Source organism: Coregonus clupeaformis, chromosome 9 (genome assembly GCF_020615455.1).
Source record: "Coregonus clupeaformis isolate EN_2021a chromosome 9, ASM2061545v1, whole genome shotgun sequence".
In the NCBI taxonomy this organism is placed as follows: Eukaryota; Metazoa; Chordata; class Actinopteri; order Salmoniformes; family Salmonidae; genus Coregonus; species Coregonus clupeaformis.
The window spans coordinates 9,495,612-9,522,259 of NC_059200.1; the positions used below are offsets into that span (position 1 = coordinate 9,495,612).

The 26,648-nt window shown below is 45.6% G+C and overlaps 3 protein-coding genes across 4 annotated transcripts in view; 1 reads left to right on the forward strand and 2 right to left on the reverse strand.

The window, feature by feature from the left end:
* LOC121573708 (bromodomain and WD repeat-containing protein 3) lies at positions 1 to 19,010 on the reverse strand. 2 transcript variants are annotated; one of them, XM_041885883.2, is made up of 40 exons: positions 18,809 to 19,010; positions 18,594 to 18,652; positions 18,461 to 18,490; positions 18,215 to 18,274; positions 16,360 to 16,510; positions 16,082 to 16,180; positions 15,788 to 15,948; positions 15,452 to 15,673; positions 15,169 to 15,269; positions 14,957 to 15,027; positions 14,656 to 14,756; positions 14,476 to 14,516; positions 14,285 to 14,389; positions 14,032 to 14,182; positions 13,733 to 13,867; positions 13,477 to 13,605; positions 13,134 to 13,359; positions 12,898 to 13,044; positions 12,580 to 12,760; positions 12,310 to 12,403; positions 12,021 to 12,185; positions 11,856 to 11,929; positions 11,541 to 11,733; positions 11,181 to 11,297; positions 10,655 to 10,762; positions 10,376 to 10,500; positions 10,202 to 10,284; positions 9,827 to 9,938; positions 9,573 to 9,634; positions 6,414 to 6,569; positions 6,166 to 6,286; positions 5,842 to 5,967; positions 5,608 to 5,680; positions 5,466 to 5,519; positions 5,181 to 5,324; positions 4,643 to 4,795; positions 4,287 to 4,459; positions 4,057 to 4,145; positions 3,794 to 3,946; positions 1 to 3,067 (listed from the first exon to the last, which is right to left on the reverse strand). In XM_041885883.2, the coding sequence occupies exons 1-40, from the start codon at positions 18,840 to 18,842 to the stop codon at positions 2,328 to 2,330; spliced, it is 5,319 nt and encodes a 1,772-aa protein (XP_041741817.2). In that variant the 5' UTR covers positions 18,843 to 19,010; the 3' UTR covers positions 1 to 2,327. The 2 variants fall into 2 exon arrangements, with proteins under 2 accessions (XP_041741817.2, XP_041741818.2); XM_041885884.2 differs by having other exon boundaries at positions 3,809 to 3,946; positions 18,809 to 19,009.
* Positions 18,484 to 26,648, forward strand: part of LOC121573711 (SH3 domain-binding glutamic acid-rich-like protein) — a 13,093-nt gene continuing 4,928 nt past the window's right edge. The window contains exon 1 of the mRNA XM_041885890.2: positions 18,484 to 18,641. The gene's annotated coding sequence lies outside the window, so the exon portion shown is untranslated. The remainder of the gene's footprint in view (positions 18,642 to 26,648) is intronic.
* Positions 23,563 to 26,415, reverse strand: LOC121573710 (non-histone chromosomal protein HMG-14A). The gene is made up of 6 exons (XM_041885886.2): positions 26,232 to 26,415; positions 25,351 to 25,377; positions 25,018 to 25,047; positions 24,790 to 24,837; positions 24,493 to 24,609; positions 23,563 to 24,288 (listed from the first exon to the last, which is right to left on the reverse strand). Exons 1-6 carry the CDS (start codon positions 26,370 to 26,372, stop codon positions 24,259 to 24,261), a joined length of 393 nt encoding a protein of 130 aa, XP_041741820.1. The 5' UTR covers positions 26,373 to 26,415; the 3' UTR covers positions 23,563 to 24,258.

Below are 26,648 nucleotides of genomic sequence, written 5' to 3' on the forward strand. Positions count from 1 at the left end.
CCAAGTTTGGAGAAAATCTATGTTGCTCCTTTATTTAAAAATCAAAATCAAAAACATTGTGTAGGAAAAAAAACAGTCACGCTTATTACACCTAGAATGTCATCATCATTTACTCAGAAATTACTAATCTGCTGCTAGAGGCAAGTCCAGTTACCATCTATTATATGAAGAGAGCACTTCCCAAAATATTGAGTAGGGATTTAGGCCTATCTTTTGGCCCAATTGAGGTCTTTTCAAACTCTATACCCACAAAGACAGTTTGCAGACATGAGAGTTACTGCTGGCTGGCGATTGACTAACCAAAACCTTGCTTAATGAATTGAGTTCCCAGAGTCCTATCTCCTTCTCTAGTGTGGCAACATGACTAGCAGTAGCATGGACCACCACATTACACATAAGGGGGAGGTCAGAGCCACTAAACCAGAGCGTAGTAGGGGAATAATTGGGTAAAGGAGCTGGGTGGATCCTGGGGGCATGGGGAGCATAGGGCTAAGTCATGGAACACTTACTGTATGACACACACGGAGCACCTTATGTTAGGAAGTGGAAGGAAAGGAGAAGAGAACCTGCCTGTCTGTAGCCATGCGGTCTGTTCCTTAGGCAGACCCGGCGCTCCGACCTTTGACCCAGCAAACAACCCTCTGATCAGTAATGCTCACAACAATAAAACAGAAAATCTCTAAATCACATGTATCTGTACACAAAGGTGTGAATATTATTGGCTAAATGTATCTAAGATTTGTATACACAAATAAAGTCCTTTGTTCTTTAAAATTGCATGGGGAAAAAAATCTGTCCTTTGCTCTTTGTAGCTTTTCTGGTCGTCCAATTAGAGGGAAATCAGAGGGCAATTGATGCTCAGCCCAACAAAAGCCATCTCAAATTCAGCTGCCACATACAATAGATAAATATGCAAATATTTCACCATTATTATTAGCTAAGAAATAATTGCAAAGTGTATAACACAGTGGAAAAATATAAATATTTCTGTAGTAAAAAAAATGCTCTTCTCAGTATGAGGTGGAAGTAAGTGGTGGTTATGGGCGAACCTCTCCCAAAAAGTACCATGATTCACATTGGTGTTTGAAGGACAGTGCCCTGGAAGTTATAAATTAATGTGTGCATTTGATTTCGATTTGATCCATGAAAGTATGTTCCGTCCAACAGAAATAGAACAATGGTTCCAATCCTTATACAATAGCTTTGCATTTCTCCTTTCCAATTACCCACTCTCTTTCACGTCACTACCACACTAGACATCAAATCAACCCTAACAACCACACGCTACAGGATGAGGACACGGCCAATCCTCTATAAAACTATTGTATGTGCAAATATACAAACTCTACAGAACTGATAGGGATTAGGGGGACTATAGCGTTAAAAACATTCAGTGGCCCAGGATTTAACTAAGGAGCTACGTCTGCCTCTGATTCAATGGCGGAACAGTCTACTGTAGGCATGCAGCATTTTAGAACTAGACATAATTAATGATGTCACCACCTCAACTAATTAGAATCAATCATTTCCCACGGGAAAATAAAGTCTTCAACTAAAACCCACAGAATCAGCTTGCCTCTATGACCTAGCCTGGATGCCTGAAAGGGGAAATGAATGCGGTGAATGAGCACATCAGAGTTGACCTGTGAGAAGGGTGAGGATTTGGAAGGATGAAGAATAGTGGCCGGGTTAGCGTCAATCAGACAACCCAACACAGAGGGGGTCATGTGGAAGAGGGTCATTTAGGGAAAGATATACTGTACTGTTCAGACAGGACACAAACAGAGAGAGAAGTAGAGGGAGCATCACTGTCTGTCACCCACATGTAAAGAAAAACAGACCGTACAGTCTACTTGAGATATAACATGAGCACCGGTTTTTGGCATATCTGAACCTTTGTTATTGTATGACCAGGAAGAAGGGAGAATGCAGGGGCAAGAAGAAAGATGGCGGAGGAAAAGAGGATGAGAAGGAGAGGAGTTAGGAGTTGATAGAAGAGGAGGAGTAAGAGAAGTCTTTAAGGCCCAGGAGAGCAGTAAGTTAGACGGAGTTGAGTTTGATCAGGTCCATGTTGATGAGTAGCACTGAAGACCAGGGAGGGAGGTTCCTTGGCAAGATTATCAGGAGCACCACTGCCAGTAGAGTCGTAAACAGTCTCCTACACAAAGCAAAATTATGCAAAAATCATAAAAAAAGAAATCCCTGAAGTATTAATTTAGTCAATTGAACAGAGTCCAGTCTCAGTGTCACGCCTGGTGGGTAAGGTAGATGGTGGTTGGTTGGGGTTAGAAAGCCCAGTTTGAGGTGGTTTGAGGGGGCTGTGTGTGTCAGTGGTTCCAGCCCATGAGGTGGCTGACCCGGGCCTTTTCGGTCATGCGGCGTACCCGTCCTGAGCGGGACATGCCTAGGTTGAGGGGGTCCTCTGTGGTCCCCGACTCTTCGTCTGACTCGTCGTTGTACAACACTGTCCTGCGGCCCTGGTTCCGGGTGTTCACCTGACCAGATTTACTGCGGCTGCTGCTTTTCTGACCGCCCTCCGCCCCACCCTCACCCTGCTCAGAGTCGTCCTCCTCCGATTCCTCCTTTTCCTCAGGCTCCTCTTCCTCCTCAGGCTCCTCCTCGTCATCATCCTCCTCCCCTCCCTCCTCTCGCTGCTGTTGCGGCTGTGGCTCATCCTCTTCTTCCTCCTCCTCCTCTTCATCTTGTTCATCTTCTTCATCCTCCTCTTCCTCATCCTCTGCCTGGACTCGTGCTCTCTTGGCTTTCTCTGGAGCCTCCTCCTCCTCTTCTTCTTTCCGCCTCCTCTTCCCAGAAACGGCCATCTTGCCCTTGGCTTTGTGGCGGGTCTTTAAGCGGGGAGCTTTGCTGTAGTCGTGATCTCCCCCCTCCACAAACTTCCCAACCTCCGACTCACTGTCCGACTCACTGTCTGATGAGGAGGAGGACGATGATGAGGAAGACGATGATGAAGAGGAGGAGCTGTTGGATCCTCCAGACTCCTCCCCCTCCTGCAGCACTCGTCGCCGGTGGCTCTGTCTGGCACCGTTGGTGAGAGGTCTGTTACGCTCTGGAGAGACACACACACAGTCTCCCTGTTAAACATAGCACAGCTACCAAGTAGGCTTACATGGTAAGCCTTTCTATTTTTTTATTGTACTTTTTTTTAGCCCTTTTTCCTCCCCGATTTCGTGGTATCCAATTGATAGTTACAGTTTTGTCCCATCGCTGCAACTCCCGTACGGACTCAGGAGCCGAAGGTCGAGAGCCGTGCGTCCTCCGAAACACAACCCAGCCGAGCCGCACTGCTTCTTGACACAATGCCCGCTTAACCCGGAAGCCAGCCGTACCAATGTGTCGGAGGAAACACTGTCAGCGTGCACTGCGTCCGGCCCGCCACAGGAGTCGCTAGTGCGCGATGGGACAAGAATACTCCTGCCGGCCAAACCCTCCCCTAACCTGGACGAAGCTGGGCCAATTGTGCGCCACCCCATGGGTCTCCCGGACGGAGCCGGCTGTGACAGAGCCTGGAATCTAACCAGGATCTCTAGTGGCACAGCTAGCGATGAGGTGCCTTAGACCACTGCACCACTCAGGAGGCCCCCATGATAACCCTTTCTGATTGTGTGATTTTGGCAGGATTGAAAAACATATCAATGATGCCATTAACTGCTGCGATTTAACCAGGCTGACTTCAAACATTCAAGTAGTTGGGAAAATCATACATTTGTCTAGATAGCTTGGTGAAACACCTCTATGAAGGACTATTTAGCCACTGCCTGTTGGTGTTGGTTACCCTGTGTAGTAATACCAGAGTTCTTGACGGGTGTGGTCCGGCTGCGGGTGACACGGTCGGCCCCTGGGTCCCCACTGTGGCTGCCTGTCCCGGAGCTGGAGGAGGACGAGGGCTGGCTGTCCTCATCCACCACCACGCTGCTTGACTCCGACGCTGCAACAGCAGCACCTCACGTTACCACCCTACCTCCCATCGCATCAAGCATTTCACACCTCTAACACATACAGCCACACAGACACAAACATACACGACAAGACTGTTACCTTGAGATGGCCTGCGAGATCGGCTCTTGGATGAGGTCTGGGATTTTTTGGGTGTTGCTTTCTTCCCTGACTTGTGCTTCCCTTTAGGACTAGAGATAAGACACCAAGACAGATTGTTTGAGGTGGAATCTAAATAGATCCTACAAGGAGTGGTACATAACAGGTGGGTTTATTACAGTGGTAAGGGTTAAAGTTAGAGTTGTAGAGAGGGGTTCCAGCCAGGCCAGTACCTGGAGGGTCGGCTGGTGGGAGGGGAGCTGCCTCCACTGTTCAGCCTCTTCCGGTAGCTGACACTCTGGCGACTCCTCCTCCGCTGGTTCTGGACTGCAGACTTGTAGTCGGAGATGATGGAGATTATTTGTCTTTCAAAGAAGGCTGATAGGCTCAGGGTCATGGTGTAGATCTGGAGATGAAACAATGAAGATCAAAAGACCATTCTCTCACAGAACACAAGGGTCAGGGGTTATAAACCGTTAAGATAAGACCCACCGCATTTCTTTCCCCCCCTTGAATCTTGGAAAGAAGTGGAGAGTGCTCAACCCAAAAACTTGATAGTTGAAAATCTTGTCAGAATGGGTACACTAACCTGTGACTTCTTGTTGGGTGTGTATGCTTTGGAGTTGCTGAATATGAGGCGGACATCTTTGGCAAACTCCATGGGGTTCTCGTAGTTTCCGACGACCAGCGCCTCTGTAACAGTACCCAGGTCCATGGGAGTGTCTATGATGTCTCGATAGTCCTGGGAGAGGAGGGAGAGAGTGCTGTGTTTAGGACGTCAGAAACCCCTTAACTGAGAATTGAGGACAGATAGTTTGTAATAATTCTGAACCACTACAGTCAGACTAATAAGACTATCAGCTTCTCTGATTGAAATGACACATAATAGGCTGATTTCCCAGACACAGATTAAGCCTAATCCTAAAATATTTTCAAAGAATCGGCATTGCTTTTTAGTCCAGGAGCAGGTTCTCTTGTTACGGGACTAAATGGGCCATAACCTTTAACATGTCACTGTGGGGGAACATGTCAGATTGTAAAGCACTCAGATCCTAAGGCACTTATCCTGTAGGGGGATGTTATCATCTCTCTCTGTGAGTGGTAGTGATAATGATAACAAGCCTTACTGGGTAGGTGAAGAGGTCCACAGGCTGTCTGAAGGGCTCAGAGTCAGGGCCGTCCATCATACGCCGCAGCAGCTCCCGACACTGGCCCCGCCACGCACGCACATCTAACACAACCCCACGCTTCTTAGGACTGGGATTGGCCCGCTGAAAGTGGGAGAGAGGGAAGATTTCCAGTTAGGTAAAAAAATAAAAAAACAGGAGGTAGAAAGAGACAATGGGGAACAGGAATCACAGTCATAACAACAACAACGCATATTCCATGTTTGATACTAAACACTCCCTTACCCGTTGTCCTGTGGATGTCCCAGGAGTGTCAGAGTCCACGTCCACCTCAGCAGTCTGCACACCAACACAGAGACACAAACTCTTAGTACAGTTTAATAGACCACCAAGACAATTTAAATACATGTATTTCTCCATGTCTCACCTCATCCTCTCCACTGCTCATCTCAGTCTTCACCTTGTGGTACAGATCTAAGATGTCTGTGCAGCTCTGGTCCCTGACAAAACCACACAACTCGTCAAATTTACAGTCAAAACCAAGTTCTTTACGAGTCACCATTTCACATTGGGGAAATCTACACCATTCATTTTAACATCTGCTAAATGGCATATTATTATTATTATTATTATTATTAACATGATCTCAGGGGCGCCTTACCCAATGTAGCGGAGGAGCACGTCGGTCACCACCTTGGCTGCCGCCACGATGGGGCTCTGGGGCTCGTTGAAAGTGCGGGCGTTGTGCTCGATGTAGCGCACCTCCCACATCAGAGCCGAGATCCGCCTAGGAGAGAGGAACACCCGGAGGGGATAAGCTGAGTGAGAGTCACTGACCTCCCCAAACTGGCACATACCAAAGTCCCAACACAGAGGTACAATGGGGCAGAGCGGATTAATGGAATATTAGCGACAATTACAGTTGGTTTGAGGGATGACTACAGTGTGAGTGTGGTGGGGTGCAGGCTAAGAGGTCAGTACTGACCTGTAGAAGCGGTTCTCCAGCCGTCTGCGGATGGTATTGAGGTCAGTGGGGTAGGCCACCACAGTGCAGTAGAGGGGGTAGTCCCGCAGGTCCACAGGTGACGCAAAAGCCTTGGCCAGGTCTACATACAAAACACATCACACTCATCAGTCAATACCAATCCATATGCAAATTCACTTCCAGTTACAATCTATTGAATGCAGAATTCCTAGCATGAAAACTATTCCTGTGTGGTAGCAGTGACCTACCCAGCGTAAGCAGCTCGTCGATGCCAAAGATGACCCTCTGACAGTCCTCGTCCCGTGTGTGAGCCCCCCACTCCCCCTCCTGGGGGCTGTAGAGGCGAGCCTTCACCTCCTCCTCTGTCACCGCCACCCCGTCACCAACCTCCTCTGGCAGCTCCGCTGGGAGGGAACACAACACGCCAGTCAGAGACAACATCAGCTCATTGGTTGGCTGCTCAGTCTCACTATCAATAACCTGATCTAGATGGGATATGCTTAACACCCTGGCCATCCTACAATCTAAACTAGATGCCCTCAATCTCACACAAATTATCAAGGAACCTACCAGGTACAACCCTAAATCCGTAAACATGGGCACCCTCATAGATATCATCCTGACTAATATACCCTCTAAATACACCTCCGCTGTCTTCAACCAGGATCTCAGCGATCACTGCCTCATTGCCTGCGTCCATAATGGGTCCGCGGTCAAACGACCACCCCTCATCACTGTCAAACGCTCCCTAAAACACTTCAGCGAGCAGGCCTTTCTAATTGACCTGGCCCGGGTATCCTGGATGGATATTGACCTCATTCCGTCAGTAGAGGATGCCTGGATGTTCTTCAAAAGTGCTTTCCTCTCCATCTTAAATAAGCATGCCCCATTCAAAAAATTCAGAACTAAGAACAGATATAGCCCCTGGTTCACCCCAGACTTGACTGCCCTTGACCAGCACAAAAACATCCTGTGGCGTACTGCATTAGCTTCGAACAGCCCCAGCCATATGCAACTTTTCAGGGAAGTCAGGAACCAATATACACAATCAGTTAGGAAAGCAAAGGCTAACTTTTTCAAACAGAAATGTGCATCCTGTAGCACTAACTCCAAAAAGTTTTGGGACACTGTAAAGTCCATGGAGAATAAGAGCACCTCCTCCCAGCTACCCACTGCACTAAGGTTAGGAAACACTGTCACCACCAATAAATCTATGATAATCGAGAATTTCAATAAGCATTTTGCTACGGCTGGCCATGCTTTCCACCTGGCTATCCCTAACCCGGCTACCAGCTCTGCACCCTCCGCTGCAACTTGCCCGTGCCCCCCCCCGCTTCTCCTTCACCCAAATTCAGATAGCTGATGTCCTGAAAGAGCTGCAAAATCTGGACCCCTACAAATCAGCTGGGCTAGACAATCTGGACCCTTTCTTTCTAAAATTAGCCGCCGAAATTGTCGCAACCCCTACTACTAGCCTGTTCAACCTCTTTCGTATCGTCTGAGATCCCCAGAGATTGGAAAGCTGCCGCGGTCATCCCCCTCTTCAAAGGGGGTGACACTCTAGATCCAAACTGTTACAGACCTATATCCATCCTGCCCTGCCTTTCGAAAGTATTTGAAAGCCTACTTAACAAACATATCACCGACCATTTCGAATCCCACCGTACCTTCTCCGCTATGCAATCTGGTTTCCCAGCTGGTCATGGGTGCACCTCAGCCACGCTCAAGGTCCTAAACGATATTATAACCGCGATCGATAAAAGACAGTACTGTGCAGCAGTTTTCATCGACCTGGCCAAGGCTTTTGACTCTGTCAATCATCGCATTCTTATTGGCAGACTAAATAGCCTTGGTTTCTCAAATGACTGCCTCGCCTGGTTCACCAACTACTTCTCAGATAGAGTTCAATGTGTCAAATCGGAGGGCCTGTTGTGTGGACCTCTGGCAGTCTCTATGGGGGTGCCACAGGGTTCAATTCTCGGGCCGACTCTATTCTCTGTGTATATCAATGACGTCGCTCTTGCTGCTGGTGACTCTCAGATCCACCTCTACGCAGACGAAACCATTTTGTATACATCTGGCCCTTCATTGGACACTGTGTTAATAAACCTCCAAACGATCTTCAATGCCATACAACACTCCTTCCGTGGCCTCCAACTGCTCTTAAACACTAGTAAAACTAAATGCATGCTCTTCAATCGAACGCTGCTTGCACCCGCCCGCCCGACTAGAATCACTACTCTTGGCGGGTCTGATTTAGAATATGTGGACAACTACTAATACCTAGGTGTCTGGTTAGACCGTAAACTCTCCTTCCAGACTCACATTAAGCATCCCCAATCCAAAGTTAAATCTAGAATCGGCTTCCTATTTCGCAACAAAGCCTTCCCTTACTCATGCTGCTAAACATGCCCTCGTAAAACTGACTATCCTACCGATCCTTGACTTCGGCGATGTCATTTACAAAATAACTTCCAACACTCTACTCAGCAAATTGGATGTAGTCTATCACAGAGCCATCCGTTTTGTCACCAAAGCCCCATATACTACCCACCATTGTGACCTGTACGCTCTCGTTGGCTGGCCCTCACTACATATTCGTCGCCAAACCCACTGGCTCCAGGTCATCTATAAATCACTTCTAGGCAAATCCCTGCCTTATCTTAGCTCATTGGTCACCATAGCAACAACACCCACCCGTAGTATGCGTTCCAGCAGGTATATCTCACTGGTCATCCCCAAAGCCAACACCTCCTTTGGCCGCCATTCCTTCCAGTTCTCTGCTGCAAATGACTAGAACGAACTGCAAAAATCTCTGAAGCTGGAGACTCTTATCTCCCTCACTAACTTTAAGCATCAGTTGTCAGAGCAGCTTACCGATCACTGCACCTGTACACAGCCCATCTGTAATTAGCCCACCCAACTACCTCATCCCTATATTGTTATTTATTTTGCTTATTTGCACCCCAGTATCTCTATTTGCACATCATCTTCTGCACATCTATCACTCCAGTGTTAATACTAAATTGTAATTATTTTGCACTATGGCCTATTTATTGCCTTACCTCCATAACTTACTACATTTGCACACACTGTATATAGATTTTCTATTGTGTTATTGACTGTACGTTTTGTTTTTGTCTATTCCATATGTAACTCTGTGGTGTTGTTGTTTTTAATCGCACTGCTTTGCTTTATCTTGGCCAGGTCGCAGTTGTAACTGGCTTACCTGGTTAAATAAAGGTTAAATAAAATAAAAAATAAAAATACAGAGACTGCATGTGTTATGTTGAGTGTGCTAGCGAGGAAGACACTTCAATGTGTACTCGGACTGAAAACTAACTGCATTATTCCAGTAGATGACCTGAGATGGGTGAAGAGCCACTGATAGAAGCAGTGATACTAACCTTCATCAGGAATTGGCTCCATGTCCCAAGGGCTCATCTTCTCCCTCTCACTATTATCCCACCTAGTCAAGGGAAATCACACCTCAGCATTCAGTATCATAAGACATTTATATTTTATACATTCCTATTGGGTGTCAGCTACAGTATGAGCTATTGAGGGTCACACTGATGTACCACTCTAGACTGTAAGCTTAAGTCTACAGTATCAGACGTGTTTAACCAACCTATTGAGTGCGGGGTACACATTGACTCACTTGACAGCGTAGCACTGGAACAGGCTGTCTGGGTACTCTGGTTGGAGTGGCTGTTGGTCCTCCACCGAGCCAAACCACCAGGCGTCATCGATGATGCTCCGGAAGCGCACACCTAACCGGGATAAAACATGCTTGTTTCAGTAGATGACAACAGCTGGTCCGTGAATCACACTTACAGAGCACTGATGTATGGGAGCATGAACTGTAAAGCTACATCCCACAGAACACAAACATATGTGGGAGAGCGCACCACACTGCTTATATGGCACAAAGTAGAGAGGAGGAGAAACACATGTAGGCCAGGGAGCTGGACCAATCCTCTGCCAGCCTCTAACCACCATGTACATAAGCCTGTTAGAGTGAAGCAACACTAACCAGTCTGCCAGTTGTGCTCTTTAGCTTCGTCATAGAACTGCTGGAGCACCAGGAAATCAATGACATCCGGCATGTCATGGTACCTGAGAGAGCAAGGACATGTCATTCATTGCCATTTATTGCTGGTTATTACCATATTCTTTTACAAACAAGAGAATAAGATGGATGACTCACTTTAAGGAGAATGACTCATTGGTCATTTTGCCTGAGACGGGGTGCAGGAAAGCCAGTTTTAGGCAACAGAGGGTGGGAGGGCCCACCTCATACTTAATGCCAACCACCTTCACAGACTCCTGGTCCTGAATGACGAGAAAACAGACAAAAAAATATATATATATATAATATATATTGAAATAAGAGAGAGGGGCCTCACAAAGGATATGTAATACATCAAATACAAATATGTGGTAGACAAAGGAAGCAGTGTGAGTAAGTGTTGAGAGTTAGTCTTACCCTGAGGTTGAGCTTGTTCCAGGGCTGTTTCTGAGGATTGATGCTGTAGGCCTTGGCCCTGTGTACAGCCCTGACGTAGGCCTGGTGGCCCTGCCTGAAGTACATCAGCTGAAGAGGAACAGGTGGGGAGGGTCATCACACAGGCCACATGTGTATTAACTATGACGCAAACCATGCACTATTGTAATAAATGAGGTACAGATTTAGCTCAACTCGAGAGCTTGGGACTATAAGGTTCTATCAGCATTTTTGTCAAAATTCAGTTATTGACATAGCCTTGTCCTGTTCAATGTTCTCTACCTATATAGTACTCTAAATACCTCAATTCATGTTGTTAAGTTCAAAAGAATACAAGAAAAAGATTGCTGACACCATTCAAAGCAATGAGGGTTTGGAACTTTTAAGCCAATTATCACAGAATCATCTTTTTGCTGATTGAACCTTATAGTTCCAAGGTCTCGAAATGTCAAATTGTGAAGATATTCGCTGGACCTCCTATGGCCCATAAGGCAGTATGGTTCCTTACCTCGTCACCCATCTGTGGCACAAAAGGAGAGCGGCGGGGGATGGTCTCCATGATCCAGGAGGGGGGAAGCCATTCCTCCGCATCACACCCAGCCAGAGACAGAGATGAGCTAGGTTTCTGAGCACAGAGACAGGCGGTTAAACAGTCTGAAATAACACACACACACACTCTTAAGTAAGGGAACTTGCCCTCAGTCACGAGACCTCAGCACATAAACAAGTCAAAGGCACTACACTCTGTATAGCCAGTAACTGAGAAAATAGACAAAGTGAATAATAATATGCCATTTCCAAGCAGCAAGTTGGCTGTGCCATTCCCTGCCCAATGCCCATGTCTCTACTGTACGTTCTGTGAGCTCACCTTCTGTTTGGTCTGCTTGGGCTTCTTCTTCTCCTCTGCCTGCTTCCTTCCGGCCTCCTCTCCTTGGCCCTCAGCCTCCTCTGAACTGCTGGAGCCACCGGGCGGTCGGACCTGCCTTCTGCTGGTTCGCTTGGGGGGCTGGAGGTTGATCCCTGCATCAGCTGTCCAATCAGAGTAGTCACTGGAGGAGACACTGAGGGGGAGAAAAGTGGTATCAAAATGTGTATTTTGTAATCACAGACATAAGGTAGTGTAATGAATGGATACCCATGTTCCTGCAGTATACTGACTTTTTAGGAGATGGCAGACATTTACCTGGAACTGCTGTCATTCTGCCACTGTGCTTCCCCATCAGAGGAAGCATCGCTGGCTTCTGCCTGCTCCTCTGCCTGTAAACACACGGAAACATGATTAGACCTCCTCTGACATGACAACACAGAGTCCTCTGCTACTTCAAGAACAGACTACAACCACCCCCACCTCTCCATCGCTGTCTGAGTCCATATGGCTGTCAGAGATCCTCCCCCTGTCCACAGGGCGACGTTCTCCTGCTGAGCGGGTCTGGTACGCTGGTGGAGGTCTGGTCTGCTTCTTCTTCCTCTGGGTCCGCCGCAGGGAGCGCTTGCATGGAGCCTGCTGCTCAGTCTACAGGGGGGAGGGGGGAGAAGTCGTTGATAGAAGAGAAAGCAATTGGTAGAATTCAACAAAGGGGGACACATTTGTCCTGAAAGAAATAAGAGAGCTGTGGGACAGTAGTGTAGTGAATCACCTTAGGAGAACTATGTACAGGTTTCCTCCTCCTCTCTGTGTTGTAGATGGAACACTCCACCTCACCTTTGGCCCGCCTGGTCTCCTCCATCACCCTACACAACACAAACACACACAGCTTCAGTCAGCCACTGGGAGATATCTACCTAGGCACCAATCTTACAAATGGTCCAAGGCCCAAAATTAAGAAGATGGGCAGGACTGGTTAGAACATAATGTTCGAGGCCATCTAAGGTAGGTTCTGTCTGGTCAGTTAGTCAGTCAGTCTCACTTGAGGACCCCTCGCTGGACCTCGTTGACCACAACCCTCCTGCTCCAGGCCAGCAGGTCCCTCTCCGTGGCCATCTGACTGCGAGGGGCGTTGTGGTGCATCTGACGCACCCCCTCCACCTGACCACTCCTCCTCAGGCCCACGTTAGGGGCCGATCCCACATCCTCTGCTCCCTCACCAGCTGCAAATGAGGAAAAACAGAGTTACACATACATACATATTTCATTCATGACTACAACATCTGAAATCCAATATGCACATACTGTATGAGGGTCATCCTGGTATGTAAATATGGTTATATGAGACTGTGGAACGTACCCCCCTCTCCTTCAGGCTCTCCCTCTTGGTCCTGCCTCTCATCCGGCTGGTTTTGCAACTGTCTGATCAGGACATCCAATGGGCTTTCTCCCTGACCCTCATCTGCCGTTTGCTGGCCAATCACCTGCTCCACCACCTCACCATCACCTAAGCAACAGAGAAGTTACAATTCCCAACATTTTGATTTCAGAGCCAGGTAAAGAAAAATTGTTGAAAGCGTTGGTAAGGAGGTTTACCGTTGGCCATGTAGCCCAGCTGGGGCACCAGATGCTCCTCCTTGCAGCTCTCCCTGCCGGGCACCAGGCGCTGGTAGTGTGTGGGGTGGGGGTTGCCATCCACGTCCACCAGGAAGGGAGGGGGCATGAGGTGGGGCGCCTGCTGGGTCTGCTCGTCCAGGACAAAGTTATTGGCGTCACGGATCAGCGGCCGGAAGTCAGTGTGGAAGAACATCTGGTCAGGAATCTGGAAGGGGGAAATGGAGGAAAGAGGGGATTTGTTATTCTCTTTACAAGCAATAAGATAACATGGAACTAACATATCTTTATCCAAATGAGCCATGTGTAAAGGCCAGACACTCACCTTCTCATAGGGTCTGCTGCAGCCGAAGCCAAAGATGAGCAGGTGGCCATGGGAGTCAGTGCAAGCAAAGTGCTGTCCATCAGCTGAGAACTTACAGTCAAACGCCGCTCCATGGCCTTGGCCCTCAATCTGAGACAGAGGAAGGCTTGTGTGAATGTCGGCCAGGGTGAAAAAAACTGGTATGCCACAAACACAGTCACCATGTAGGACACATATGAAGATCCTTTGCTAACTGGAACAGCAGTCAGTCTCTCACCATGTTGAAGAAGTTGCGGATCTTGGCTCCATTGGCTAGGTCCCACATGTAGATGTTGCCGTCGTGGCCAGCAGAGAGCATGATGCGGTGGTCAAAGGGGTGGGCCTCCAGGACAAACACCTCATCATCATGACCCTGGAGGAGGAACACAACACATTCAGTCCCAACAGGTCACACTCACTGAAGAGACCAGACACACTACAGAGATATCTAATGTTTCAATTCCACAGACGGCTTTATGCCTTTCTACAGAGCCAGAGGTCTCCAGCTGTTTGTGGAGGAGACAGACATGTACTCACAGACAGTACATGTAGTAGCTGGCCCGTGGTGGAGCTCCACACTTTCAGCAGGTAGTTAGAGACCGCTGTGACGACCGTGCGGTCACCGCGGTCCCAGGCCACCATCGTCGGCACCAGCTTGGTCTTGTCCTCGCCATTCACAACAGCACTCCTGTGACACAGTCATACGTTAAGCACACTTACTAATGAGACAAACATAAACCCATACACCCATTTGCTTCTGCACAGACAATTCTAGACAGTATTGCCTTACCCTGGCAGTCTGGTGGCTATGTCCAGAGTAATGCTCTTCCACTCCTGCTGCTGGTAATGCCATATCCTGGCCGTGCCGTCCCGACTGCCACTCACAAACCTCAGGCTGGGGACAGACACAGCAGTTAGAGCCCACACAGCAACAAATCAAAATAGTTGTATCTAATTAAAGAGACAAGAGTACACACTAACCTGTTATTGTTGTTACAAAACTGGACTACCACAACTTTGTCCTGGAAGAAGAGAGGTAAGAGTTAAAAGGAGTAGTAAGAAACAAACTGAACAGTACAAGTGCTGTGATCTAGTTCCATTGATTATTCTGTCTCCTCTCTCTTCTTCTCTCTTGATCTGTTCTTCTTTGCTGTGTCTTACCATGTGAGCATCCAACTCAGACAGCTTCATGGGTGTTTCAGAGCCGAGGTAATACACCCTGATCACATGATCAGTGCCGCCCGTGGCCAGGAACATCCCACCTAAATCAAAGAGCGACAGAGCAACAGGTAAGTACATTAAACTAACAAACAGATGTAGTTCTGTGGCTTTGTGAAAACTTTACCTTCAATCACGTTGTTCAAATAGTCATTTGAATTGAGCAAATAACTCCATAATTCAGTGAAAATGTGAAGAGGAATGAATGTAATGTAAAGCATGTTGTTTATAAGGGGCCACCTACCACAGCTGAAGGAGGAGGTGGAGATCTGGACTCCAGGCCTTGACCGCTCAATGAACTTGACTGGCCGGTCACTGAGGAGGAAACAGAAGACAACACAGGTTAGGGTCACCTAGACCACAAAAAAACAGATCTGTTGAAAATAAAGACACCAACACCTTCTCATCCCTCCCTGGATGCCTCAGACAAACTCTGCTTTGTGGTCCAACACTTACACAAACTTCATGCTGAGCGAGTGCCATTGCCAGAAACACACCATGCCGTCTGCGCCAGTGGAGGCCAGGTACCGCATCGGTCCTTTTACCGCCGGACAAAACTGAGGAGGACAGGGGGTGTCAAACACACTGATATTTCTCAAATCGAAAGGGTCACAAAATTGCACTAAAAAAACCAACAGGTTTCATGCAAGATATTTTACATCACAGAAGGTAAATGAATTAATAATGAAGGGTATAACTAGCTAGGTTCCTATTACTTAGTTATGTGGGCTGTTCTGACCTGTATGGAGGTGATGGAGGCTGCATGGCCCTGCAGCACAGTGATGGGGGCGCAGGTGCGCAGGCACCACACTCTGATGACCTTGTCACAGCTGGCCGAGGCTATGAGCGTGTTCTCGTAGTTTACCGCCATGTCGGAGATCTCGGCTGCGTGGCCACGCAAGGTGGACAGCAGCCGGCCGTCATCTGTGGACCAGATCTTCACCAGACAGTCATCAGAACCCTGGAAGGAGAGGGGTCATGATTAGACACTGGCGGTATAGAGACTGACACTTCAGAGGGAACTGACAACAACTGTCTTTGGTATATCTTCTCTCCTCTTTTGTCAGACTCTTACCGTAAATATCCGTCTGCCACTGCGGTCGAAGGCCACACAGTACACAGAGGACAGGTGGCCCAGGATGCGCCTGTGCATCTTCATATGCTGGTAGGTGTAGGACGGCAGGGCATGGCCGAAGCGGGCAGTGCCAGTAGCCTGGCGAGCACCCATGATGGACACTAGACAGCGAGAGAGTAGAGGTCAGTTGGGCAGAGGTAAAGGAATTTACTATGAAATATGTATTGCTCTGTAGTGTTACCAATCGTTTACAGGTTTCAGGAATATGTTTGTTTTTTAAACAGCACAGCTTACCGATGCTGGGGGGCTTCCCAAAGCTGACTGGTGGTTCTGGGGGGCGACCCCGGTGGAGCGCAGCAACAGCAGTTCCACTCCATTCTGTGTGGCTACAACCTAAGAGAAGACATGGTTCTAAAGCATTACAGACTGTATGACCTAGGAGTCTGGGACATGTATTCTGTATCTGTGTAATCAAGTACCTATGTAGTGATTATGACATTAGTTAGTTTGGTCTTTGATGGCAAGAGAAAGAAATAGAGAAAGAAACAGTAAACAGAGGTGGGGGGGCTCACTTTTAGCTGTGCGAAGCAAAGACTGCCTTCCCAAGCCCAGGAGGGTCTGGACCCCAGGGACGCTAGGTGGGGCCTCTTTGTCTATGAGAGGACCTATCTGCTGGCATACTCTCAGCAGGTAGTCTGCAGGGATGTGCTGGTTCAAGATCACCTGTGGACACATCAGGGAAAACAGTCATCATATAGACTGTGTGAGAGGAATCAGTAGTAAAACGTAATCAAAGCAACATCATTAGGGAATATGTAACCGTATTCCTAGACACTTTGATACTTGAAATGCCTTACATTCACAACCTAGAGGACATAAGGCAAAATGCATCTTTAGTTAGATTTTATGTTCTCCCCCCAAAACAGACACTGGGCAGGGGAGAAAGTGGCTTGTGAGCACAAATGCTACTCCAATTCAGACTTAAACAAAAAATGCAGTAGTTCTTAGATTAGATTAAATGTGCCCTCTATAACAAGCCACGCACTGTTAAACAGTGCATTTATTCCTTGTGTTATTATTTCTCTCTGAATTGTTGGGAATGGCCCATAAGTAAGCAGTTAGTCTACACCTGTTGTTTACTAAGCATGTGACAAATTGATTTTAACTGATTTCCACAACGATTTTCAAATGTTGCTACCAACCTTGTTATAATGACCAAATGAAACATGTTCACATTTTTTTTCCCCCACAATGTTATTTAACACTGTTAATCATAGGAATGAGTGGTTTGGGGTGGATTCTCTTTAATGTAGTACACACACACTGCAGTTAGCCATCTCGACAGCCAAGGCCAATCTGAATCACCTTCGTTCTCCCAGCTGGCTCAAATAGTAAAGGCTCTGCATTCTAGGGTCGGTTTTCACCTAGCAGAACTCGGCTAGGCTAAGTGAACGTCGGTGCCTCGCATACTCCCTTAAAATATTTAAAAACTACAACAAAGCGGGAATGGTGCGGTTTGTGTATCATGAGACGCCTTAGCCACTATATGGACCTAATTAATCTAAAATAACTCAAGAAATCTGTCATTAATTTTTACGTTTTTGCAGAGATCTTAGTTGCGCAATTTTACATCTAACTAAGATGTTTGGTACAGTATTTCTCAAGTTAAAAACGTGCATGAAAACGAGTTCTCACTCAATGACACACACTTCATTGAATAATCCCCACTGTTGACCAATCTCTGACAAAGGGTCCTAGACTTCGGCGACCGAACTTCTGCTGCGTTCAAAAAAACGGGGAGGTTCTGAACGCAGCATTCAAAACAACTGGGTAATCGGAAAAAAACGAGCTCCAACTGGGAAAAATCGTTTTGAACGGTCATCCAACTCGGAATTCCAAGTCGGGAAATAGGGCCTCTTTCTAGAGTTCCGACTTTCCGACCTGAAGATCACTGACGTCATGATGTTACCTAGTTTTTCCAAATTCCCAGTTGTCCTGAAAGCACCATTCCGCTTGCCTCGAGAAAAAATATGTACTGTGTACAAACTACCGAAAAAACCCTTGCGGATACCAAAACGTCGTCATAATATATGCAGGAACTGATGGGAAGCATGCGGACGCCTTAACTGCTATTTCATTGGCTGTCTGTGAAGATTGACGTTTCCCAAGCCTTTGTATAGCCTCATTCTGTTTACCCCTCCTCTTTGCAGACACACAACACGGCTATAATTCCTGACCAAATATATTAATTTTAAGTAATTAAATGCCGGCTATTACTCAAACGCACAGTTAGTTATTTTTAAACCATCATCCATCAACTGAACCAAAACATTTGAAAGCCGGCAAAATATTGATATACAAATGTATTCTCGAAAACAAAAGTTACAGAATTGGATAGCCGGTTATGAACTTATTATAATAACTAACCCAGTCTTGGAAGTTTCGTTTGTATTGTTTGCCGTCCCAACTCCATCGTTTCGGGATCAACTAAACGGAAGACATGCGGTTAGATAAATGCATAAAAACTCAATAAATACAATAATGTATTTGCCGTATTGTTCATGCCTCTATCAATAACAAAGTACACCATACCAATACAAATACAAAGCGCCCAATATCGCGGAAACGAGACGTGAGAACAAGCTAATATAGACGAGAGCGGGCGCAGCTTACCTCATACTCTTCCAGTTCCTCAACCAGGATCTATGGAGAGAGTTGCTAGTCTTTAGCACACATTCAGACATATTTAGATAGCTAGATAGCAATTGTAGCTATTAAAGTTATCGATATAACTTGTCATTCCTACCTGTGCCGATTTTTTACACGGTCCGGACTGGAGAAATCTGGCAATGAGGTAATACAATTCTGAAAATAGAGAGGCGCATTATTAAGCCAGTCAATAGCTTGTTAAGCTAGCCAGCTACGCTAGCTAACTACTAGCTAGCTAGGCTAACTGACTCAAGCCCTAAACTGTGTTTGCGTTCATATTTTAATAGAGAAATAGCTAGACACAACACTCACCAGCTTCGATTTGTGAACACTGTTCTTCTGCCATCACTTGATAAAAATATCGACATTTGATTCACTAATGTTTAGGTGTATTTGGAGAATGGCTACTTGAATTGTTTCCCCAGCGTTTGGCCTTTTCTTTTCTCAAGCTATCACACAGCTTTGTTAGCGCCCTCCCGCGACCAATGAAAGCAATTCCAGCACGAGCCACCTGGTGGCCATACCACCTGGTTTTGGTGAGGAGGTCATACCCTATAGTGGGTCATACAGTACTGGGCACGGTTTCCCAAAAGCATCTTAAGGCTTAGTTCATCGTTATGGTTCTAAGATTAATTTAGCCTTAAGATGCATTTGGGAAATCGAGCCCAGGGCAGAGACCTTTTATTTAGGACATATTGGTAGATATTAAAGTTGTTTTTATGACAGTAGAGCATATTCTGGGGTATTGAGTATTATGTAATTTCAAATAAACGAACAAGTAAGGCCTATTATATTCTGCTGATGAGATTTCATGGATGTTGATCTCATTTCTTGCCTTTACTTTTAGCCTATGTACTTCCAAATATTACAATTTAGTTGCAACTTTCAAGTACAAGGTTCTTTTCAGACAACTTACCATATGGCAAAAATAATGCTGCTGCAATGGGTACTGCCAAACACTATTTAGGCCTAGTTAGAGCAAGGTTACCAATTTGCATGTCAAACAATTATATAATGTATAGCTGAAAAATCGCATGCTTTTGCAAGACAGATAATCATGTCTTTGTGGTGATTTGTAGGCTCTACAGTGCCTTGCAAAAGTATTCATCACCCTTGGCGTTTTTCCTATTTTGTTGCATTACAACCTGTAATTTAAATGGATTTTTATTTGGATTCCATGTAATGGACATACACAAAATAGTCAAAATTGGTGAAATGAAAAAAAAATTGTTTAAAAAATGTCTCAAAAATAAATAATGGATAAGTGGTGCGTGCATATGTATTCACCACCTTTGCTATGAAGCCCCTAAATAAGATCTGGTGCAACCAATTACCTAAATAAAGTCCACCTGTGTGCAATCTATGTGTCCCCATGCTCTACCCTGTAGCTCAGTTGGTAGAGCATGGCGCTTGCAACGCCAGGGTTGTGGGTTAGTTTCCCACGGGGGGCCAGTATGAAAATATATGCACTCACTAACTGCAAGTCGCTCTGGATAAGAGCGTCTGCTAAATGACAAAAAAAAGACAACAAAAAATATGGAAAAAGGTACTCTGGTCAGATGAGACTAAAATTGAGCTTTTTGGCCATCAAGGAAAACGCTATGTCTGGCGCAAACCCAACACCTCTCATCACCCCGAGAACACCATCCCCACAGTGAAGCATGGTGGTGGCAGCATCATGCTGTGAGGATGTTTTTCATCTGCAGGGACTGGGAAACTGGTCAGAATTGAAGGAATGATGGATGGCGCTAAATACAGGGAAATTCTTGAGGGAAACCTGTTTCAGTCTTCCAGAGATTTACATTTACATAATTTAGCAGACGCTCTTATCCAGAGCGACTTACAAATTGGTGCATTCACCTTATAGCCAGTGGGATAACCACTTTACAATATATATATATATATTTATTTTTTTTGGGGGGGGGGGGGGGGGATAAGGGGGGGGTAGAAGGATTACTTTAACAGTTTTGTCTGGGCTGAGCGGGAACTGTGCTTCCGCAGAGGTAGGGGGGCCAGCAGGCCAGAGGTGGATGAACGCAATGCCCTCGTTTGGGTGTAGGGACTGATCAGAGCCTGAAGGTACGGAGGTGCCGTTCCCCTCACAGCTCCGTAGGCAAGCACCATGGTCTTGTAGCAGATGCGAGCTTCAACTGGAAGCCAGTGGAGTGTGTGGAAGAGCGGGGTGACGTGAGAGAACTTGGGAAGGTTGAACACCAGACGGGCTGCGGCATTCTGGATGAGTTGTAGGGGTTTAATGGCACAGGCAGGGAGCCCAGCCAACAGCGAGTTGCAGTAATCCAGACGGGAGATGACAAGTGCCTGGATTAGGACCTGTGCCGCTTCCTGTGTAAGGCAGGGTCGTACTCTCCGAATGTTGTAGAGCATGAACCTACAGGATCGGGTCACCGCCATGATGTTAGCGGAGAATGACAGGGTGTTGTCCAGGGTCACGCCAAGGCTCTTCGCACTCTGGGAGGAGGACACAACGGAGTTGTCAACCGTGATGGCGAGATCATGGAACGGGCAGTCCTTCCCCGGGAGGAAGAGCAGCTCCATCTTGCCGAGGTTCAGCTTGAGGTGGTGATACGTCATCCACACTGATATGTCTGCCAGACATGCAGAGATGCGATTCGCCACCTGGTTATCAGAAGGGGGAAAGGAGAAAATTAATTGTGTGTCGTCTGCGTAGCAATGATAGGAGAGGCCATGTGAGGATATGACAGAGCCAAGTGACTTGGTGTATAGCGAGAATAAGAGAGGGCCTAGAACTGAGCCCTGGGGGACACCAGTGGTGAGACCATGTGGTGCGGAGACAGATTCTCGCCACGCCACTTGGTAGGAGCGACCGGTCAGGTAGGACGCAATCCAAGAGTGAGCCGCGCCGGAGATTCCCAGCTCGGAGAGGGTGGAGAGAAGGATCTGATGGTTCACAGTATCAAAGGCAGCAGACAGGTCTAGAAGGACAAGAGCAGAGGAGAGAGAGTTAGCTTTAGCAGTGCGGAGAGCCTCCGTGACACAGAGAAGAGCAGTCTCAGTTGAATGACCAGTCTTGAAACCTGACTGGTTTGGATCAAGAAGGTCATTCTGAGAGAGATAGCACGCTCAAAAATCTGTTCCAGAGATTTGAGACCAGGACGGAGGTTCACCTTCCAGCAGGACAATGACCCTAAGCATACTGCAAAAGCAACTCTCGAGTGGTTTAAGGGGAAACATTTAAATGTCTTGGAATGGCCTAGTCAAAGCCCAGACCTCAATCCAATTGAGAATCTGTGGTATGACTTAAAGATTGCTGAACACCTGCGGAACCCATCCAAATTGAAGGAGCTGGAGCAGTTTTGCCTTGAAGAATGGTAAAAAATCCCAGTGGCTAGATGTACCAAGTTTATAGAGACACACCCCAAGAGACTTGCAGCTGTAATTGCTGCAAAAGGTGGCTCTACAAAGTATTGACTTTGGGGGGGTGAATAGTTATGCACGCTCAAGTTTTCTGTTTTTTTGTCTTATTTCTTGTTTGTTTCACAAGAAAAAATATTTTGCATCTTCAAAGTGGTAGGCATGTTGTGTAAATCAAATGATACAAACCCCCCCAAAATCAATTTTAATTCCAGGTTGTAAGGCAATAAAATAAGGGGGTGAATACTTTCGCAAGCCACTGTATACAAGTAAGCTGTCATGATACACTATATATATAAAAAGTGTGTGGACACCCCTTAAAATTAGTGGATTCGACTATTTCAGCCACACCCGTTGCTGACAGGTGTATAAAATTGAGCACACAGCCATGCAATCTCCATAGACAAACATTGACAGTAGAATGGCTTTACTGACGGGCTCAGTGACTTTCAACGTGGCACCGTCATAGGATGCCACCTTTCCAACAAGTCAGTTAGTCAAATTTCTGCCCTGCTAGAGCTGCCCCAGTCAACTGTAAGTGCTGTTATTGTGAAGTGGTAATGTCTAGGAGCAACAACGGCACCACACAAGCTCACAGAACGGGACCGGCGAGTGCTGAAGCGCGTAAAAATCGTCTGTCCTCGGTTGCAACACTACCGAGTTCCAAACTGCCTCTGGAAGCAACGTCAGCACAATAACTGTTCGTTTGGAGCTTCATGAAATGGGTTTCCATGGCTGAGCAGCCGCAGACAAGCCTAAGATCACCATGCGCTATGCCAAGCGTCGGCTAGAATGGTGTAAAGCTTGCTGTCATTGGACTCTGGAGCAGTGAAACGCGTTCTCTGGAGTGATGAATCACACTTCACCATCAGGCAGTCCGACAGACGAATCTGGGTTTGGCAGATGCCAGCAGAACGCTACCTGCCCCAGTGCATAGTGCCAACTGTAAAGTTTGGTGAAGGAGGAATAATGGTCTGGGGCTGTTTTTCATGGTTCGGGCTAGGCCCCTTAGTTCCAGTGAAGTGAAATCTTAACGCTACAGCATACAATGACATTCTAGACGATTCTGTGCTTCAAACTTTGTGGCAACAGTTTGAGGAGGGTCCTTTCCTGTTTCAGCATGACAATGCCCCTGTGCACAAAGTGAGATCCATGCAGAAATTGTTTTTCGAGATCGGTGTGGAAGAACTTGGCTGGCCTGCACAGAGCCCTGACCTCAACCCCATCGAACACCTTTGGGATGAATTGGAATACCGACTGCGAGCTAGGCCTAATCGCCCAACATCAGAAGCAAGTTCCCGCAGCAATGTTCCAACATCAAGTGGACAGCCTTCCCAGAAGAGTGGAGGCTGTTATAGCAGCAAAGGGGGGACCAACTCCATAGAAAATGCCCATGATTTTGGAATGAGATGTTTGACGAGCAGGTGTCCAAATACTTTTGGTCATGTAGTGTACCTAGGGTCCATTCACTCTCAATTTGAGTTTTGGTCAGCAAATAGTGACTAGGACATTTTGCCAAATACAGAAAGTAGGTTGCAAAATGCTACCTCTGACCAAAACTTTTCCATCGGTCATTAGTTGCGTCCGTATTAAGATTATTGTGAGTTTACATATGATATGGTAATGAAACAGTAATAATGACATGTAAAGTAATGAGACAGAGTGCAACCTCATGAGGAAAATTCCAATTACTATTTTATTAGATTCCAATTAGACATCCAGAACTTCAGTGGGAACACAACAGATGGCGGCATATTTCAATAAAAAATCCCAACATTTGTTTCAAAAAGCATAAGCGACTTCCAACAAGCCTCTTCTGCCATTAAAATAATTTGTCATCAAAATAATTCAGAGCAAGATTATTTCAAAAGCAGGTATGCCCACATCATTATTAAGCCTGGAATGTTTTCAATATTTTTTCAATATTTAAATTCCTCTTACAGACAATCACGTTGAAAAGAAGTAAACCCCCACATAAAGAAAAAACACTGCACATATCAAGGGTAAAAATACAGCCACCAACTAAAGAGATGTTGTGATTTTGTTGAGTTGGCAAACCTACAATGTGATACTATACCACCTGCAATTAGTTTGCCAGCCAGCATTCTTTTTTTAACTCCCAACAAGCTACCAACACTAATAAAAAAAACGAAACCGTAATTATGTTTGCTTAAAAACACTTGATATGACCACTGCACAACAGAACAATCTTCCATATTTAGCTTTGTTTTGTGCTAAAAACCTGTACCAATAATTACAAAATTGTTGATAAAAATATTCCTCTGTTAATAAGGTAATGGAGGTTTTAGGGAAAACACATGAGACTTGGGGGCCATACAAGGGAGGGGATTGGACGGCCAGGACAGGTGCTACTCAGTCTTCTCTTCTGGAGTCTCTACCTGTAAGATGACAAAAGTAAGACCTTGAGATCCATTCACTGTGAGACACTGAGAATCCTGAATGATTCATGCTTTTAGATGGATTTGCCTCCAGAAATAGTCAGATACAACTAACTAAAAACAACCTTCTCGAGATAATACTTCCAAGTACAAAGGATTGTTAATATAAAAGTATCAGTGTATCACTGATATGGCATGACATACTTCGTCTGTCTTGGTCTCGCCATTTTCAGACTGGGTCTCCTCTTTAGGCTCCCCGACTGCTGCTGCCTTAACCTTCTTCTTGTCTTCCTTCTTCTTGTCATTTACTTCTTTTTCTTTCTGTGTGGACAATTTACATGCATATCTGTCAAATCTTCTCTGCCTGGCACCTCAAAGTGATGTAATTGTCTTGACACTTAATATGGGTGTGAATGTGCCGAGAAGACAACATGTAATACTAAACACCTGACATGCATAATTATATTGAATGTGTAAATGTTGAAGACAGGTAAGTATTACCTTAGCTGGCTTTTTTGGTTTTGGTGCTGGTTTGGGAGGGGCTGGTTTCTGAAAAATACAGAAGGAAGAGTATATTGATACAATAGATCCCATGAAACAGGCCAAAAAACAAAAGTTATAGTTGAAAATAAGAAAATCTATTTTTAAAGGTTAAATAGTTGTAGTGCTGATGCCTATATACGTATTACATTTCCAAAAGGAAGCTTTAAAGAAACAAAATGTACACACCGATGACAACCGTGCAGATCTCCTTGACGGCTAATGTAAGGAAAGAGAATAATATTACTCAATCAAAGGTGTGTGAAAACATTTTTAAAAGAATTGAATGATGATGCTTGATTCATCTACATAATGCAGACAATTGAATATTTCCCTATTTCAAGAATACATTATCCTTTTCAACAAATTGAATATTTTCAGGTTTTCACAAGCAAATAATGTGATAAAATCATCACCAGTAATCACTAGTGATGATTTTAATCATGGTGAAGATTGCAACCTGTAGCCTATTCTACAAGGGTGATATTCAAGTGTGTGTGTCTTTGTGTGTGTATCACTTACCTCCCCCTTGACATCTCCATCGGCTCCCTGCAAAATGTATTTAAAAATACATTACTCAAAATGATTGGAAACAATAGCATGCATATCTAAAACATAATATATATTGCTGAATATTTCAATATTGTCTCAAATGTGTAACTGTAAGTTCACAGAAACTTAGCCTCTTGCAAACATTCGCAATAGCCTACACTTGACCTTTACAGACAGCCTCTATTCATTCTAGATTTGTGCTTCATATTCTATGCTTTGAGTAGAAGAAGCAGTGGCACAGTTTTTTTTTTCTTCATTGGGACATTAGTCCTCATCGGTTTTCACCAAATGAATTTTAGGGGGAGGGGCAGAACCAACTGTGTTCCGCCCCCTGGCGATAAGAAGGCGCAATAGCACCCATTTAACGCGAACAAAGAAAACATTAAAATTATCATTTTTGCGACGGTCTTAGAATACAATTATATCGAGGAAGAAATGAAGAGTTTTTACTTTATTTTTCTGTACCCTTTCAATGCAGATTTACACGGTCGAACTATCAAAAGGCATCCGTTTTGTTTGGCTGTGTTCGCGATGTGGGTAGGAACTGCAAAGCATGGCTGCTTGTGGTTTCAATAGCATGGAGATCCAGCCTGACTTCAGATCAGACAGAAGATTGTGTGCGCCTCTCAAGAAATCCCTCAGAACATTCTAAATTCGGCGAAATAAGACGCTATTTGCAAACCAAAAAAATCTAATAATTATTTCAAAAGATTTTTTTGCAAGAGTGAACATAAATACATACGTCAGATTTGTATTAAATCTCCGTTCTCTCGAAGGCTTCATAATATCACGACTGATTTATACAGGGCAAAAAGTATATCCGCATACTGTAATCTAGGCTCTCTACATACCTTTCTCTTGGGCATGTTGGACTTGTGTAGGTTTTCTTCTTTAATAGAAACTAAAGATCTAGCTATATTTTGTGATTCAGAGTTCACAGTTTGCAGAGACTGGCGTCTTCTTATTAATACTGTAGTAAAGATACAGCACATTAAACCCAGTGGTTGGATGGGGGTGGGGGTAGGTGCGGCTAAATGGTGACTGATGTTATGCTTGGCCAATCGAAGGATGGCACAAGGTGTCACAAAAGAAACAGATTTTCAATGTAGTTAATTTACGCGCGAAATTCCCAGTGAAAGTGAATGACGTGTTTATCATTTGTAACAGCTAGGCCTATTCACGGTGCAAGAACATTTAAGAAATCACAGACGTTAATGTTGCAATTCTGCTTGCATTCACGCGCTTAGTGTTGAACAGCCACCATGAGA

What these genes read in the sequence shown, in the direction of transcription:
- LOC121573708 (XM_041885883.2), bottom strand. Translation starts at nt 18,842, where the DNA reads ATGGCAGAAGAACAGTGTTCACAAATCGAAGCTG. An exon ending in AACGAAACTTCCAAGACTGG is followed by an intron (nt 16,511 to 18,214) that starts GTTAGTTATTAT and finishes ATGTGTCCACAG; the next exon opens with GTGATCTTGAACCAGCACAT. An exon ending in CGACGAGCTGCTTACGCTGG is followed by an intron (nt 6,287 to 6,413) that starts GTAGGTCACTGC and finishes TTTTGTATGTAG; the next exon opens with ACCTGGCCAAGGCTTTTGCG.
- LOC121573710 (XM_041885886.2), bottom strand. Translation starts at nt 26,372, where the DNA reads ATGTGCTGTATCTTTACTACAGTATTAATAAGAAGACGCCAGTCTCTG. An exon ending in CCAACATGCCCAAGAGAAAG is followed by an intron (nt 25,378 to 26,231) that starts GTATGTAGAGAG and finishes TACATTTTGCAG; the next exon opens with GGAGCCGATGGAGATGTCAA. An exon ending in GATCTGCACGGTTGTCATCG is followed by an intron (nt 24,838 to 25,017) that starts GTGTGTACATTT and finishes TGTATTTTTCAG; the next exon opens with AAACCAGCCCCTCCCAAACC.